Source organism: Solanum stenotomum, chromosome 10 (genome assembly GCF_019186545.1).
Source record: "Solanum stenotomum isolate F172 chromosome 10, ASM1918654v1, whole genome shotgun sequence".
NCBI classification, from domain to species: domain Eukaryota; kingdom Viridiplantae; phylum Streptophyta; class Magnoliopsida; order Solanales; family Solanaceae; genus Solanum; species Solanum stenotomum.
Window position 1 is genome coordinate 42,380,730 of NC_064291.1, and position 16,601 is coordinate 42,397,330.

The 16,601-nt window shown below is 30.2% G+C and overlaps 1 protein-coding gene across 1 annotated transcript; it reads left to right on the forward strand.

Annotated features, from left to right (window-relative positions):
* The first annotated feature begins 14,775 nt into the window (after positions 1-14,775).
* LOC125842501 (uncharacterized) lies at positions 14,776-15,303 on the forward strand. Its single transcript, XM_049521802.1, has 2 exons — positions 14,776-15,163; positions 15,252-15,303. Exons 1-2 carry the CDS (start codon positions 14,808-14,810, stop codon positions 15,301-15,303), a joined length of 408 nt encoding a protein of 135 aa, XP_049377759.1. The 5' UTR covers positions 14,776-14,807.
* Positions 15,304-16,601: the final 1,298 nt, after the last annotated feature.

Consider the following 16,601-nt stretch of genomic DNA (forward strand, 5'->3'; position numbering starts at 1 on the left):
CAAGTATTTGTTATTGTTCTCGTTGCAGGTAATCACGAACATTTGGATCACTAATAGTTTTTAAATTTTTCATTAAAAATTTAGTTTCGTCTCTAAATTCCTTGGCTTTGATATATCTATCTAGTCTTTCACCGTCCTGTTGTTTGGATGTAGCAGACTCTGATAACATCTTCCCAAGTCGATTATTTTTTATTTCGAAACGTTTCATAGCTGACGAAAGACCTTCATCTTTTGATCTCTTTAATTTTGATTTCTTCACCCCAATAGGCCGTTCAGATGAAGTGTAATGACCTGAAAAATTCTCATTTAAATTAAGTGAAAAGATGATAAGTTAGGAGATGATACTATAGGTGATGTAGACTAGGAGCCTCGGACTCCAATGATTGCAAAGTAGAGCCTTGTCCTCAAACTTTTTGCAATCACGTTTTGCAATAATTGCATGACCATCACGTTTTTGGAGAAAGGAAGTGCTACATGATATAATGACTACATGTATTATACTGCACAACATGATAATTGAGGATGAATGTGATCTCAATGCACCAATTCAAGATGCCGTAGAGGCTCCAACTCCAACTATAGAAATGGTGGTAGATGAAAATCTCCGGTTTGAACAATTTTTAGCTAGACATAAAAAAATTAAGGACAAAAATGCTCATTTTGAATTCCGTAATGCATTAATAGATCATTTATGGGAGCAACGCAATAATTTTGAAAATTGAGTGTTTACGTAATTGTATGTCACTTTTATTTGAATTTGTCCACTAATTTATGTATTATATTATATTTTCTTGCAATTTATGTTATTTAAAAATTTAGAATAAAATATAATTTCATATCACATTAAAAATTATATAAAGTAATTATTTGGAAAAAAAGAAATAAAGGATTTATATTATGAAATAAGAAAATAAGATTGAAATAGAAATAATAATATAATATTGAGGAGAGAGAAAAAGATTCCTTTTTAGAGAGTAAAATAGAGAATTGGGTTGGAGTTGGTTGTCTGAAAAAATAGACAACTTTATATTTGGAGTAGGGGTGTACAAAACCGAACCGAAAATCGAACCAAACCGCAAACCGAGTCAACCCGACTAGTGGTTTGGTTTTGGAAAAAAAAACCCGACTATATTAGGGTTGGTTTGGTTTTAACTAAAAAAACCAACCCGAGACCAAACCAACCCGACATTATATATAATTTTAAAATTTTATTTTATACATAAAAATATTTACTTTGATATAATTTTTAAATATTTCTTATACATTTTCATAGTTTTTATCTTTTAATATATTATTTCAAGTTTGAAACTTAAAATTATGAATGAGCCAATAAAAATTATAGTCCACAGATGTTGGTAATTATAATAAAGCTTAAATCAAAATCAAATTAATACTAATGCAAAAAGAAAATCAATTCAACACTAAGAATGACAATAATATTGAATATTTATTCTTTAGTTTTACATTGGTTTAGACAATTAAAATACATAATCTAATTTTAATTTCCTTTAATATTTAGTCATGTAACTAATACTTATTAAGCTTAATTTTAGCATGATTTAGTACTTTTAAATTATGATCATTTTCATTATGACTTGTTAATTTACAATATTTGTTTTACGTGATTTCATTATTATTATTTTTGTTGGATATTTTAGTGTCATTAATTATATCATATTGTGTTATATTTTTAAGAAATATCTTAGATAGTTATATTTTGGTAGGACTAAAGAAATATTTGAAGTACAAGTAAATTATATGTTTGTATGAATATTTTACCGGAAAAATCCGAAACAACCCGAAAAACCAAAAAATCCGAGGTTGAAAAACCCGAGTTTTATTGGTTTGATTTGGTTTATGAATTTAAAAATCCGACACAAATAATTTAATTTAATATTTGAAAAACCCGAACCAACCCGACCATGTACACCCCTAATTTGGAGAGTAAAATAGAGATTGGGTTGCAGATGCCTCAGTAGGTCTAGTTTCAGTCGGTTAGTGGCTTAGAGTCATTAACATATATCCTTGTGTAATTTATATATCTTTCATTTTATAGGTATCTTCCCTAGTTAAAGCACTATTATTACTTTTTGAGTGAATATCTTAAATAATCACTCTTTTGATAATTAAACTTTGTTTTGTATCACAAAAATCACTCAATTTAGATTGTTATATAAAAAAAAATCACTCAATAAATTTATTTTCTTTAAAATATTAACATGTCAAAATATATTTTTTATACCATATAAATATAGACTCCACAAATAAATAAAATCAAATTCATAATTTAAAAATTCAAATGAAAAATTTTAAGAACTCTCGATGTTGCTCAAACTGAAACTATGCCAGCTCTGTTCACTGCATCTCATGCTCTATTAATTAATGTTAATTTAATGGTGGAAGTCAATTTATCTACTTATTTAGAAAGTTCTTTTTTTTTAAAAAAAAAAAATCATACTGGATGATATTTGATTAATTAATTTGTTTTGAAAAAAAATCTTGCCGATGCTAAAAAAAATTGAAAAAAAATCTTACTGATGTTAATATGGCAACAGTTATGTTTGGTCAAAGATCAAAAAAATCCTTTCAAAAGAAAACTATTCTTTTATGCTTTAAAATCAAGACGAAGAGACCCCTTAGTGATCAGACATAAAAATCGAGAACTTTTTATTTGAAATTTCAAATTACGAATTCGATTTTATTTATTTGTGGAACCTATATATTTACATGATATAAAAGAAATTATTTTGTCATATAAAAAAGATTTAATAATAAATTTAGTTGAGTGATTTTATTGATATAAATATTTAAGGTGAGTGATTTTATTGATATAATTATCTAAGTTGAGTGATTTTATTGATATAAATATCTAAATTGAGTAATTTTATTGATACAAAACAAAGTTTAATAACTTTATTAAATAAATTTTAAAAGTTGAGTGACATTTTCAGATATTAACTCTTACTTTTGTGGCTTCGTTATATCCTCATATATATTTTTTTGGTCAAGGCAAACATAAACTATTTGTTCAACTAATGACTCCATGTGCAAATTGTTTTGCAGAGGATTTAGAAAAGAGATAGTTACTGGAAGCTGGGACCTAACGATTTATCTATTTTTAACTGATTTTTAATTTTGGGTGTGCACAAATAGATATTTAAATTTGTATAAAATTGAACTAATAGATACATTCGTCCTACATAACACCCTACATGACAATTTTATGTCCTACGTGGCATCCTACATGTATTATGTCACATGTGTCTATTTGTTCAATTTTATACAAGTTTGAAGGTCTAATACTTGTGCACACCCAAAGTTAAAGGTTATGGTTGTCAATTGAAGCCAAGTTAAGTGAAGATTGTGCTCTAGTCGTTTGTAGAAGTAAACATTATCGAATAAAAGAGATGTAAATTAAGGAGTTGACAACAAATGTCAGATGGCACTACAATAAAAACAACTTTTAGCGGCAATAAATATTGACATTAATAAAGAGTGCTAAAGTCTTTACCGGCATTAGTTAAGTGCCATTAGAACCAATGTCGCTAAAGGCTTTAGGGACATATACAAAGAGTGCTAATTGCCGCTAAAAATAGATCTTTAGCGGCAATTAAGAATCTTACTTGCCGCTAATGATTATTTTTTATGTAGTGTGGGGGATTAGATTTGTCAATTAACAACTACAACAATTACGAAAACAGGGGTAGATAAGTAGAGAAGGATTCTCGGGGATGTGATCGATTAAAGGTTAATTTCACTATATGGGTAATTGTAATTCACTAACAATTGTTGAACCTCAGTGGGTTGGCTAGACTATAGATGCAATAGCTTTCTCTCGAACAACTATTACGATTCAAGCGAGTTCTCTCGAACCTCGCGGAGTTTAGAGCTGCTTTTCAAGTTTGGCTCAAGCCGTGACGACTCAAGCCAATAGGAAGGTTGCGGTTCCCGCGAACCCAATTATGGGTACGACGGCATCTAGAGTAAGGGACTTCACTAGGATGAAGGGTTATGTCTATGTATTATGCCTTTGCGAATTAGAGACCTATTAAATTCATGATCATTGTTGATAAAATATATTACTTCAACTGGATCAGTAGAGTTTCTAGAGACATCAAGTAATTATTATCTTTTGTAATCTTAATTTATTAGTGCTAGCATGCATAAGAGCTAATAATTTTGTCAAAGTAATAGCACTCTTTGAAATATAAGTAACAGCACTCTTTGAAATATCCTTTATATGAAGCTTAGTATCTAGTCACCTCTATTATTATGTATAAATCCTTCAATATCCTTACACCGGAATTACCTAAGAAATAAAATTATGATTAATCACTACAAGAAAAATGTGAATTATATGGGAATTTTTCTAGGAATTGCATACGAAAATTCGTAAGAAATTAAGTTTCCAAAAAAAAAATCAATGATAAAACCTTCGTAGGTAATTATTTCCTGCGAATTTTAAAATTCCCAAGTAATTTATGTAGGAATTTATATTTCGCAGGTAGATTACTTGGAGATTTTCTTGCAAAGTTATACCAATTTTTTTTGTAAAAATTAACAATTTTTTTTTTTATAGACAATATTAATTAGTATCTCCTATATGTAATTACTCTATTCTACCAATGCTCTAACTAAAAGCATTATAGATGCTAAAGATCATGTGTCTTCCACCGATGTGGTAAAAGGTACCACTAGCATTACACTAAATTTTGATGTTTTTCTTCAATTTGATTTGATGCTTACACTTTCTATGAGATAATATCTATAACAAAGCATATTAAATGTAGACAAAATTTAAATTATGCATACAAACTTCTTAAAAATAAATAATTGAAAATATGAATATAAGCATACTTATAAATTTAATGTGCAAGGAAGTTATAAATCAATAATTGATAGTATATCTTATTGGGTAATTTGGTATTTATAATTTTAATTTATATTTTAATATACTTAATTTTATATTTGGAAATAAATATCATTTAATAACCTCTATAGAGAAATTATATATTGTTAATGCTAGTAAAAATATAATATACCAATTGGATATACAAGTAAAAAATATTTCTTTTCATATAATTCTATCAACAAGGGGTAATTAAACTTTTATTATAGTTATTTTTTTGTTGGATAAATGACTAGCCATATAATTTTAATTCTTTCTATCTTCAAAATAAAAAAAAAACATTTAAAAATGGTATCATTGGTTTTTAGTGAGATGAAATATTAATTATATATAAGTTAAAAATATTTATCTAAAGTTATGGTAATGTTCCAACACCGTATTAGTTTGACAAATATTTATGATAGTTACTTTTCTGTTGAATATACATAACTAGCCATATAATTTTAATTCTGTGTATATTTCAAATAAAAAAAATAAAATAAAAAAATGGTATCAATGGTTTTTAGTGAGCTAAAATATTAATTGTATAAAGATATTCATCCTAAATTTGTGGTAATGTTCCAACACCGTATTAGATTGATAAATATTTATGATAATTATTTTTCTATTGGATAAATAACTAGTCATATAATTTTAATTCTTTGTTTCTTTCAAATGAAAAAATAGAAAATGATCTCATTGATTTTTAGTGAGATTAAATATTAATTATATATAAGTTAAAAATATTCATCCTAAAATTTATGATAATGTTCCAACACCTTATTAAATTGATATTATTGCATAATAATTTATAAAACCTAAAAATAGAGTAATTATTTAACAATAAATCTCATTCTAGTGATCATTTGTCTTTTTTTTATATTATTATATTTTCAAATTTTGGTAAATATAATTTCAAGAAAATATTCCCCGAGGACTCCTATTTTAAAAATCCATAGATTTCATAAAAAGATTCCAATTAAATTATATATAAAAAAATATTCAAGTTTGCATATTTCCAAGTAAATCCCTCAAAAAATCTCAAATCAAATTCACAACAATAAAATCCCCAAATAATTCTTCAAGTAAGAAAATTCCTAAGTGAATCCCCAACAAAATTCAGAGAACATGAATCTCTAGGTAATAGAACATAAAAAATATTTCTAGATAAATTTTCAAGTAATTATTTGCAAATAAATTTATCTAGGAATTTTCTTGCTAGAAGATAAAGACAATCCTTTTTTTCATTACTTGCGAATTTACCTATGAAAATGATACTTATAAATTATTTACTGCAAATAATTCCCAGGTAATAATTTTGCGAAAATGGCGCCAAATTTACCCATTGGGAACTATTTTTCACAGATAAAAAAGTCTATAATTTAGGAATTTCATATTTCCACATGAAAATTCGTAGGAAATTTCTGCAGAAATAATCCCAAGTAAAATTCGCATATAATTTACAGTTTCCTAGTAGTGAATATTGAATTTATAATGCCCATGTAATATAAAGGTTGTCATTTTATGTTAATAATATATATGCTTATTACTCATATGTTGTATCCTTACTTGAATTTCATGTGATGTCGTTGTAATTTCCTCAACTTTAAGTAGGCCATCCATTCAGTGGCCGTTTAAGCGGTCATCGACCAGTCTTTTAACTAAGACTTGGTCGCAAATTCAGCATTTTGTTAAATACTGTTTTGGTGATTTGATTTAAGTGATTCAAAATCCTGAGTGATCATTAGGAGTGTGGCTATTTGGATTTGTGATCGAAAGCTATTGAAGAACCTCCATTTAAGGTGAATTTGTGTGCCTTAAGGCTGTCTTGGCCTATTTATTGTGGCAATTGCATGCTTAGTTGTGTTGATTGTTTTGAGCCTCGGATCCTGTTCAATTTTAGAACACAATGTCGCGGCATAGTTTAGGACCTCTAGACGAAGTCAATTTCGGAGATTCTGGCTCGGGTTCCACAATTCATGTTTGACTCCAAAATTAGTCTGTTTTATGTGATTTTGGTGTCTAAACAACCGTACTAACATTGTGATCCTATTTTTGGTAGTGTGGCAGCGTTCAGAGGTTGTTCGAAAAAGAAAAGCTCTGACCTTGTGATTTGGAGCGCGCGCGGTCGGCCTACAGGAACACTACGTCTTCCTTTCTAATTAAATTGAGCCTGAATGTGTGAATTCATGATGATTAGTGTGATTTGGGGGTGGGTTCCTAGCTATTCTTTTTTTCCTTCTTAGAAACCATGTTTTAGGGTTGATCGATGCTGGTTCGCGTGTAGTCCCATGCTAGCTAGGGTTGTTTGTGTGTCGTTGCAACTTGCATGCTTTTGTGAATTACTTGCGTTGTTACTAGTTATTTGAAGCATGTTTAGCCTTAGTCTAGAATAGACTAGTGTTGCCTTAGACCTGCGAGCCTTGTAACTTTGGTTTCATCTCCTACTTTGTTTCGTAAAGACTAGATTTTTGTCGACTGAAGTAACAGACTTGAGTTTGATAGTATATGTCTTAGTCTAGGCGTTTGCACTGCTTGTTAGACTTTCTACCTTCTCTCCCTATCTTTGTGACTCTGATACGTGAGGTTTTAATCAATAACCATACCACCAGAGCGACTTATTGTTGGGTTTTAAAGGTGTGAACAGGAAATAAGGGTTGTGACTTTTTAGAAGGGTTGTGACCTCTATGAAAGGTTGTGTCTTTTCTAAAGGGTTGTGACCTTTTGAAAGGTTGTGTCCTTTCTAAAGGGTTGTGAACGTTTGAAAGGTTGTGCCTTTTCCAAAGTGTTGTAACCTTTCTGAAAGGTTGTCTTCTTTCCAAAGGGTTGTGACCTTACCCTTTGTTGGCTATAAATAGAAAGGCTTTCTCTCATTTTTCTGCATCGAATTCTTCCCTTCTTTTGCATACATTTCTTAAAAAATAAAATTGATCGATCGTGTCTGTGTGTGTGATTTGTTGTTGTCATTTTGAGTTCGTTGAAATTATCGAAGTTTGAGGTACAACTACTTCTTTAATGGTTAATCCATTTTATCTTGGGAGGAATTAATCTACAACCTGGGGTACTTAAGGGGATTAAATTTCTCAAGGACACACAGTGGGTTCTGTGGACTCGGATAGTTCTTTGTGTTTTTCTTTTCATTTTTTATTATTTCTGATTTGCTAATCTGAATATAGGATGTAACAAGCTTAAGAAATTTAATGTTGGTATTTTATGTGGTAAGAAAATTACTTCTATTTTTTGTGTTTGGGAAAAACAAGATGAAAAAGAGAATTATTTTATCATATGATAAAAGAGATTTGGGATGAATTAGTACTACTTTAATATGTTAGAATATATCTTTTGTAGTAAGTTTTCCTTGAATGGGTAAGATTATTGCTATTTTCTTCCCAAGTGCATTCAAGCATTGCACCCCTTCAGTTTTCTTTTTAATGAGAAAAGTTATTTTGTGCATAAAGGCTAAGATGTGCACTTTAATTATTTTTTCTATATTCTTGGTTTTATATAACTATGAGAAAAAGTAAATGAACAAATGTTGTCTCCTAACAATATTTGAACATGAGTTTAGTTTCTCATTGAAATTCAATGTCTTTTGAGGAAAATTGGAATATGATAGAAACTGGAAAAGAAAAAAAAATTAGCAAGAAAAGTGGCTTGCATGGAATTATTGCTGACAGATAGAATATGATTCAATGAGAGTAAAAATCAGGTTCTATCTTTATTTCCCTTGATTATTATTTTCTTTTTCTATCCTTTATAAGTTATGAAATTTATTTCATAAATGTTAGGATAGATGGTCATTATGTGATGATCTCAGAATATATCTTTATTATTATTAATATGTATTCTGTTTTAGAGGAGGAAAAATAAAACTTTTGTAGTTTTCTACTCCATGTGAAATTTGATTGTGTTTGACTTTTGGAGATTTTTTTTTACTCTTTTGGTTTGAAGAATATAGGAACTTTACGAACAAATCAGATTGTGCATTGGTTTGAAGAATATAGAAACTTCACCAATTTGTTAAATACTCTGTTTGAATGAATATTCTGACTTGAAGAGTACAGAATCTTCATCAGGGATATTAAGGCTATATGATTGAAAAAAATAAAATTTTCATCGTTAGCTCGAAACAGTGTTGTATTTGAGGTTTTTGGAGATTAAAACCTTTTTGGTTTACTACTAGGTCTGAATGTGGAACTGATTCGAAGAATATTAAAACTTCATCAGAATTCAAGGTTCATTCGGTTAACGATTAGAAGAATATAAAAACTTCATTGTTAAACTAGAAACAAGTTGTATAAAGATTGAATCTTTATTGTTAGTATTCTAAATACTAAGTGATCTGTCTAATTGTGACAGAAAGGAAAAAAAAACACTAGTGACATAACATTAGTGGTTTTTGTGCCTGCAATGGGTGTTTCTATGGATTAAATCTCCAAAAGAAGGCTTCGTGTTGCCAATGTCTATTTTGATGGTATACAATTTGAAAGCATGGAAAAAAATATGTGGAAAATAATTTCAAATACTTGAAAAATATTTTTGAGAACATATTTAAAATGTGGGGGTTCTTTATTTGTGATAAAGACAAATTAGACTTACTATCTAATTTAAATTTGAAAGTACAAGATATAAAATTTAATGACATTCTTGTATTATGACCCACAAAATTCTTGGAGTATATTTGATGTTATGGTCGTTGAGGCTCTCTTTACTAGTATGATATGACTAGAATAAAACCACAAAATTATATTACTCGTTCAAAAGAATTGTATTCTTTGATTAAAAGTGTCACTTAAAATATTGTGATTTTCATGAAAGGATATGTCTATTAAAATAAATTTATTTGAATAGACATGAATATTGGTGAAAAGTGATATGCTATGTTTGTGTTGTAAAACAAACATTTGGGTCATATTGGGTCATATTGCCCTTATTGGACCTATAAGACTATGGTCATGGTAATTCTATATAAATTGAATGTTATGGAAAGGTCTTTCTAGAAAGGACATCTAGCAAGGTGCTGATTCTAAAACTGTGTCTGTATGTGACAATTTTATAAAAAGTAAAGAACAAAATATTTGTAAGAAAAAGTTATCTCACGGAAGGTTTTTTCGAACTCAGTATTTATGTCTGTTCTTACTTTGCTTGAATCAAACTGTTTGTGACATGAACGCTTGGGGCATGTCAATTACAAAACCTTGCAAAAACTGATCAACTTAGAAATTTTGCCTAATTTCTAGTGCAATAAATCAAAATGTCAAGTATGCGTTGTTGAAAGGAATTTTAATCCCTTAGAATTGATTTGCACTAACATTTGTGATATGAAGTCAACACCATTTCTTGGTGGGAAAAAATGTTTCATAAATTTTATTGACAATTGCACTAGATACTGTTATGTCTATTTGCTGAATGGTAAGGATGAAGCGGCAGAAACATCTAGGCAATATAAAACTGAAGTTGAAAATCATTGTCATGATTAGAAGTGGTAGATATGGAGAATATGAATCTTTTTTTGCAGAAATATATTTGGAAAATTGAATCATCCATCAAATTATTGCACATACTCATCTCAATCTAATGAAATTGATGACAGAAAAAAACCAAACTTTGAAGAAAATGTTGAATGTCCTACTTTAAGTTCAGGTTACCACAAAACTTGTGGGGGTGCTATCATTATAGCAAAAGAGAACAACAAAATGTTTGTTTGTTCAGAAAGAGAGAAACAAAAAGTTTTGTTTGTTAGTAAAGAAAGTAAAAAAATAAAAACTTATATTTGTTAAGAAAGGGAGCAACAAAAAGTTTTGTTTGTTCAGGCTTTGCTATATCCTGATAGAGAATCGTTTGTCGTCCCTTAAAGTATATTCAAGCAATAACTCTTGAAAGATAGTGATCTAACAATTTTCAATATAGTCTATTCCATATGAGGAATGGAAATAAGGGAACTATTCCCAAACGATTCAAAATAGGACCTAAGACTGTAGATTGTATGTTAATTAGATATGCTTCAAATAGTAAAGCATGCCAATTTATGTTTCATAAGTCAGAACCGTCGGATAGTCAAGTGAAGGGTCTAAACGACCTTGGAACAAACCAAAGGAGAATGTACTTAATAAAGAGATTAAGAGGCGTAGTAAATGTCAATGAACAAATTACTTCCTTCGAGTTTATTTTTGTAACATTTCTTCTTGAAAATGAGTCTCATATATTCTAAGAAGCTATGTCCTTTGTGGACTCATTCTTTTTGGAAAGAGGCTGTCAATAGTAAGATAGATTCAATCTTGAGCAACCATACTTGAGAGTCGGTTGATCTTCCTGTAGGAAATAAACCTTTGGGTTCAAAGTGGATCTACAAAAGGAAAAGAAAGTTGATGAAACTATTGACAAACACAAAGCAAGACTTGTTGTCATAGGCTTTAGACAATAAGAAAGCCTTGATTATTTTGACACATAATAGCCATTAACTAGGATTACATCAATATAGATGTTAATTGCGCTAGTTGCGATATATGGCATTCAAATTCGTCAAAATGGTTGTGAAAACATTTTTTTTAAATGGAGAATTGGAGGACGAAATTTACATGGAACAACCTGAGGGCTTTGTGGTTCCTGGTAAAGAAAGGAAAGTCTGTAAACTTGTTAAGTCACTTTATTGACTAAAAACAAGCGCCCAAATAATGACATGCGAAGTTTGACCAAACTATGTTGGCAAATGAATTCAAGATTAATGAATGTGATAAATGTTTTTACTTTAAAGACACTCCAAATCACAAGGTCATTGTTTGTTTTTATATTGATGACATGTTGATCATCAAAAGAGAAATTTCTGACATAAATGCTACTAAGCATATACTAGAAAATAACTTCGATATGAAAGACATTGAAGTTACTGATGTGATTGAAAAGGTACTTGACAAGTTCAAGTATTTGGATTTCAATATTGTCAAGACTCAAATAAATGTGAGCTTTGTACTTCAAAAGAATGAAGACAACAGTGACTCACAAATTGGATTATGCTAGAATATTGAAAAGTATGATATATATCATGAAGTGTACACGATCAGATATAACATGTGTTATTAGTAAACTGAGTCGGTTCACAAGTAATCTCAATCAAACTCATTGGATGACAATGAAAAGAGTTTTGGAGCATTTAAAACATACTTAAAACTATTGTTTTGCATTATAACTAATATTCAACAGTATTGGAAGAATATAGTGATGCAAATTGAATCACCAGTTCAAATGAAGTAAAGTATTTACTCTTTGTGAAGGAGCAATCTCTTGGAAATCTTCCAAACAGAAATGTATTGCTCGCTCTACTATGAATCAGAGCTTATCACTCAAGATAAGGCTGGTGAAGAAGTTGAAAGACTCCGAAATTTCTTGAAAGATTTTTGGTCCAAACCTTTAGCTCCAGTATGCATATATTGTGAGAGTTAATTTGCAATAGGTAGGACATGGAGCATGATGTATAACGGAAAGTCTCATCATATATGACGTAGACATATTAGAGAACTACTCTCTAGTGGAATTATCACAATTGACTATGTAAAGTCAAATGATAATGTGTCGGATCCACTTACAAAAGGCCTAACTAGAGAGGGAGTTGAGAGATCATCGACGGGAATGGGACTATGGCCGAGAACAAGTCATCGTGGCGGTAACTCTACCTAGAAGACTGGAGATCCCAAGATCTAGGTTCAAGGAGATAAAACAAAGTCATAGATGACGGTTCAACATTGTCAAAACATATTTGATGGTCCATTCTCATGATGAGACAATGTTCAGTAACCAGGATAAAGGCATAAGGACTTTTTAATGGTTTCTAAGTTTGATACAAGGTATATCAAATGGTGTATCTACGGGATAACACATTTAGAAATCACCGACGTAAGTGTGAAGTGTAAGCCGCTTCAAGGAGAATCCGGTAAGGTCAGTTCTCAATGCACTTATAAACCAAGACGTGTTCATGGCTGAAACGAACAAAACAATGAGAACCAAAAACAGTTCAAGGGTTGATTGTGTGACGTATGTTGTCTAGGTATACACCAAAGCTCGACGGATCAAAGATATCAAATTACCGATTGACCGAGTATATCTGATATATGTTCACTATGGAAAGTTCAAAGGGATACCCACTAATCCAGATGCAATCAATCTTTACTTATGAATCACATAATTTTTCATGCATAAGTTTTAACAATAGTCATTCCCTATTCATGTGGGGGATTGTTGGGTTTTAAAGGTGTGAATAGGAAATAAGGGTTGTGACTCTCCTGAAGGGTTGTGACTTTTCCGAAGGGTTGCGACCTCTATGAAAGGTTGTGTCTTTTCTAAAGGGTTGTGACCGTTTGAAAGGTTGTGCCTTTTCCAAAGGTTGTGACCTTTCTGAAAGGTTGTCTTTTTTTCCAAAGAGTTGTGACCTTACCCTTTGTTGGCTATAAATAGAGAGGTTTTCTCTCAATTTTCTGCATCGAATTCTTCCCTTCTTTTGCATACATTTCTTATAAAACAAAATCGATCGATCGTGTCTGTGTGTGTGATTCGCTGCTGTCTTTTTGAGTACGTTGAAATTATTGAATTTTGAGGTACCGCTACTTCTTTAATGGTTAATCCATTTTATCTTGAGAGTAATTAATCTGCAACCTCGGGTACTTGAGGGGATTAAATTTCTTAAGGACACACAGTGGGTTCTGTGGACTCGGATAGTTCTTTATTTTTCTTTTCATCTTTTATTATTTCTGGTTTGCTAATCTGAATACAGGAGTCAACACTTATAACAGGGGCCTTTTATGTAATTGGTAAAACTCAAGTCCTCTACTAGTTCTTTCTAAACTGAGACGTATAATTTATTATACCAAATATTATAACTATGTTAAAAGATCAGCAGACGGAAATTATATATTGGTTTGTCTCTAAGGAGAAAGTAGTCTTTCAACAAACTCTTCCAAACAATTCAAAAGTAGTTTTCTCATCGTCATGCTATTATTGATCTCTTGAGATAAGAAAAATAGGAGACTCCCTTATGAGTACTAGTATAACTTAAAATTATCTCCAAAAACAGTTTTGCGTTAGCTACAAGCAAAATAGCAATGGACCTACGATGAAGTTCGTAGCTAAATGCAATATTTTTTATAGTAGTATATGCCCAAGTAATATAAAGGTTGTCATTTTACGTTAATAGTATATTTGCTTAATAACCATCTGATGTATCCTTATTTGATGAATCTCATGTGATGTCGTTGTAATTTCCTCAACTTTAAGAGAATCCCTTCTCATCCTAGCTTTAATTTTTCCATATTTGTTGCTTCTTGACCAAGGAAAATTAATTAAAGCATCAAATTAGTTAAAGTGAGTACTGTTGTCCGTACAAAAAGTATAAAAGCAAATTAAAGATATGCAAGAGCAAAATTTTCAACTTACTGGTTGTTTTTTCCTTGCCTTATAAATACTGTTTCAACAAGAAGAATGAAAAAAAGTGCACAAACTAATGATTAGTTTTATTTGATATGTGTTTTCTTTTTTCTTTTTGTATACGCGTTCCTTATATTTCCTCGTTTCCTTTTTACTTGTCCAATTTTTTCGTTTTACTTGTCATTTTTACAAATCAAGAAATGATAAATTATTTTTTTAGATATTATACCTTCAATTTATTAACATTAAATTAATGTCTTTGAAAAATGTAGTGAGTAAACTGATAAACTTACTATAACAATCAATATTTTCTTAATAGATCTGTCAAGTCAAAATTTGATAAGTAAAAAAAGGGCGGAGGGAGTAGTCCTAGAGTTTATATCAAATATTTAAGTCAATTTTACACCCCTATATATTATAACAAGGTTTTCTATCTCCATAATTCACTTCCATTACACAAGCACTGAATACATACACTGCACACGAGCACTGATCACGCAAATTAATGGGAGCTAAACTCACAGTTATAGAAAACAGGTGCAACGATGATATTGAAATTAGAGTTTGGGTTCCTCCGGCTCGACCCGACAGATTTCATAGCATTATCAGAATTGAAGCTAATGGTGGATGGAAGGAAGTGAATTCCAAGAATTTCATTCATGCAGACGCTACAATTCTTAATGATGAAGAAGAATCTGTATCGTCTACTATGTTAATGATGTTTGTTGATGGTGTTTATACTGGATATTACTTTCTTCCAAATCACTTAGTAAAATATGCGAAAGTCATCTGCGACATTAATGAAGATGGACTTTTTGTTATTCAAGGAATCAAACCAACATTCAATTTCTGCAGATTCAAGTAATTTTGTTACAACTTCATATGTTGCACTTGTATTCAATTAAATGTTGTTTTAATTGATTTATTTATGAAACATTTTTTTTTACAGGGGTTGTGCCTATTTCCCTTATCTTAGAGGAAACAAAAAGGAGATGATTTGAATCTGCAGTATTCAAGTTTGGTATTTTGAATTGATGGAATGCACAAATTCAAATGTATGAAGTTTTGATGATAAAGATATTGAAGAATCAAGTTCAACACTATAACGAAGTAAAGTGTGTTTTCTTTTTGATGTAATTGATATTGTTCAGGGTTATTATTGAATTATAATAAATCCTAAGTTGAAGTGATGAGTAATGTGAGATTTGTAACAAAAAAAAGTTGATTTTCTTGGAGACTTTCCTTAGATTATTCTTTGTAAGCTGAATCTGCTTTTGAATTTAATGAAATTTGATTGCTGAAATCCTATCCATCGTAGGTCGTGGTTTTTATTCCCTTGAGCAAGGAAGTTTTCCACGAAAAATATTGTGTTCTCTACATTATAGCTTTTGGTTCAGCATACAGAAACCTAATTCCTCTCACGAGTAGTTGGTATTACCTCTTTCATGAATTGTTTAATTCCTTCTTCTACGTACATAAAAATACAGTTAATGAAATTAGCATGAATTTTTATTATTTAACTATAAAATTTTGTCTGTCGCTAAATATTTGGAAGGTCTCCGGTTGAAAATAGTAATCCAAAAGAACGGTCAACAAAGTAAAAAATGGAGAAGAAGAAGCAGAGAAATTGGGGTCGACAGTAACGGGACGAGGAAGAAGGCTCTTTTAGCTTTTTTTCGACTTCCAACTTTATTTTCTGCCTCTTTTTTCATTTTTCATCTTATTTTTTAAATCAAAGTATTGTGCTCACTCTATTTATTCAGAATCAGATGTATCCTACACATTTTGTCCAATTCAGTCCTTAAGTTGCCACATAAGTATATGATTTAAAAACATAGATTTTGATCAAGGAAAAATATTTGGATAAAATTTCGTAGAATATAGAAAATGAGATGATAAATTTAAATCCGTCAATGTTAACTAGGCCCGTTAAGCTAATCTAATTCAATTTGTGATTTAATAGAAATGTGTTATGAATTTTAGACCTTATTTAAGAACGAATTTTTTTTAATTCGGTCTGAATAAATCCCCTCGCTCATTTATGTTAGCATTTTAAGTTAGCCATGGTTGTCACTTGTTCAAACCATACAAAGATAATAGTCATTTATGAAGCGAGTTGAGAATGTGTTTAGTTAAATCAATAACTCAACACATTCAAGAAACATGTGGTTTTTCTTTGAAAAGAGATGTTCCAACAATATTGTATAAAGAAATGATGCAATTGTTATGTATAGCTCAACTAAAGGAGGATATATTAAATTAGGAGACAGAATAAAACACATTTTACCAAAAATAATAA

Coding starts and splice junctions, on each gene's coding strand:
- LOC125842501 (XM_049521802.1), top strand. CDS start 14,808: ATGGGAGCTAAACTCACAGTTATAGAAAACAGGTGCAACGATGATATT. Junction 15,164..15,251: donor TTCAATTTCTGCAGATTCAA/GTAATTTTGTTA, acceptor TTTTTTTTACAG/GGGTTGTGCCTATTTCCCTT.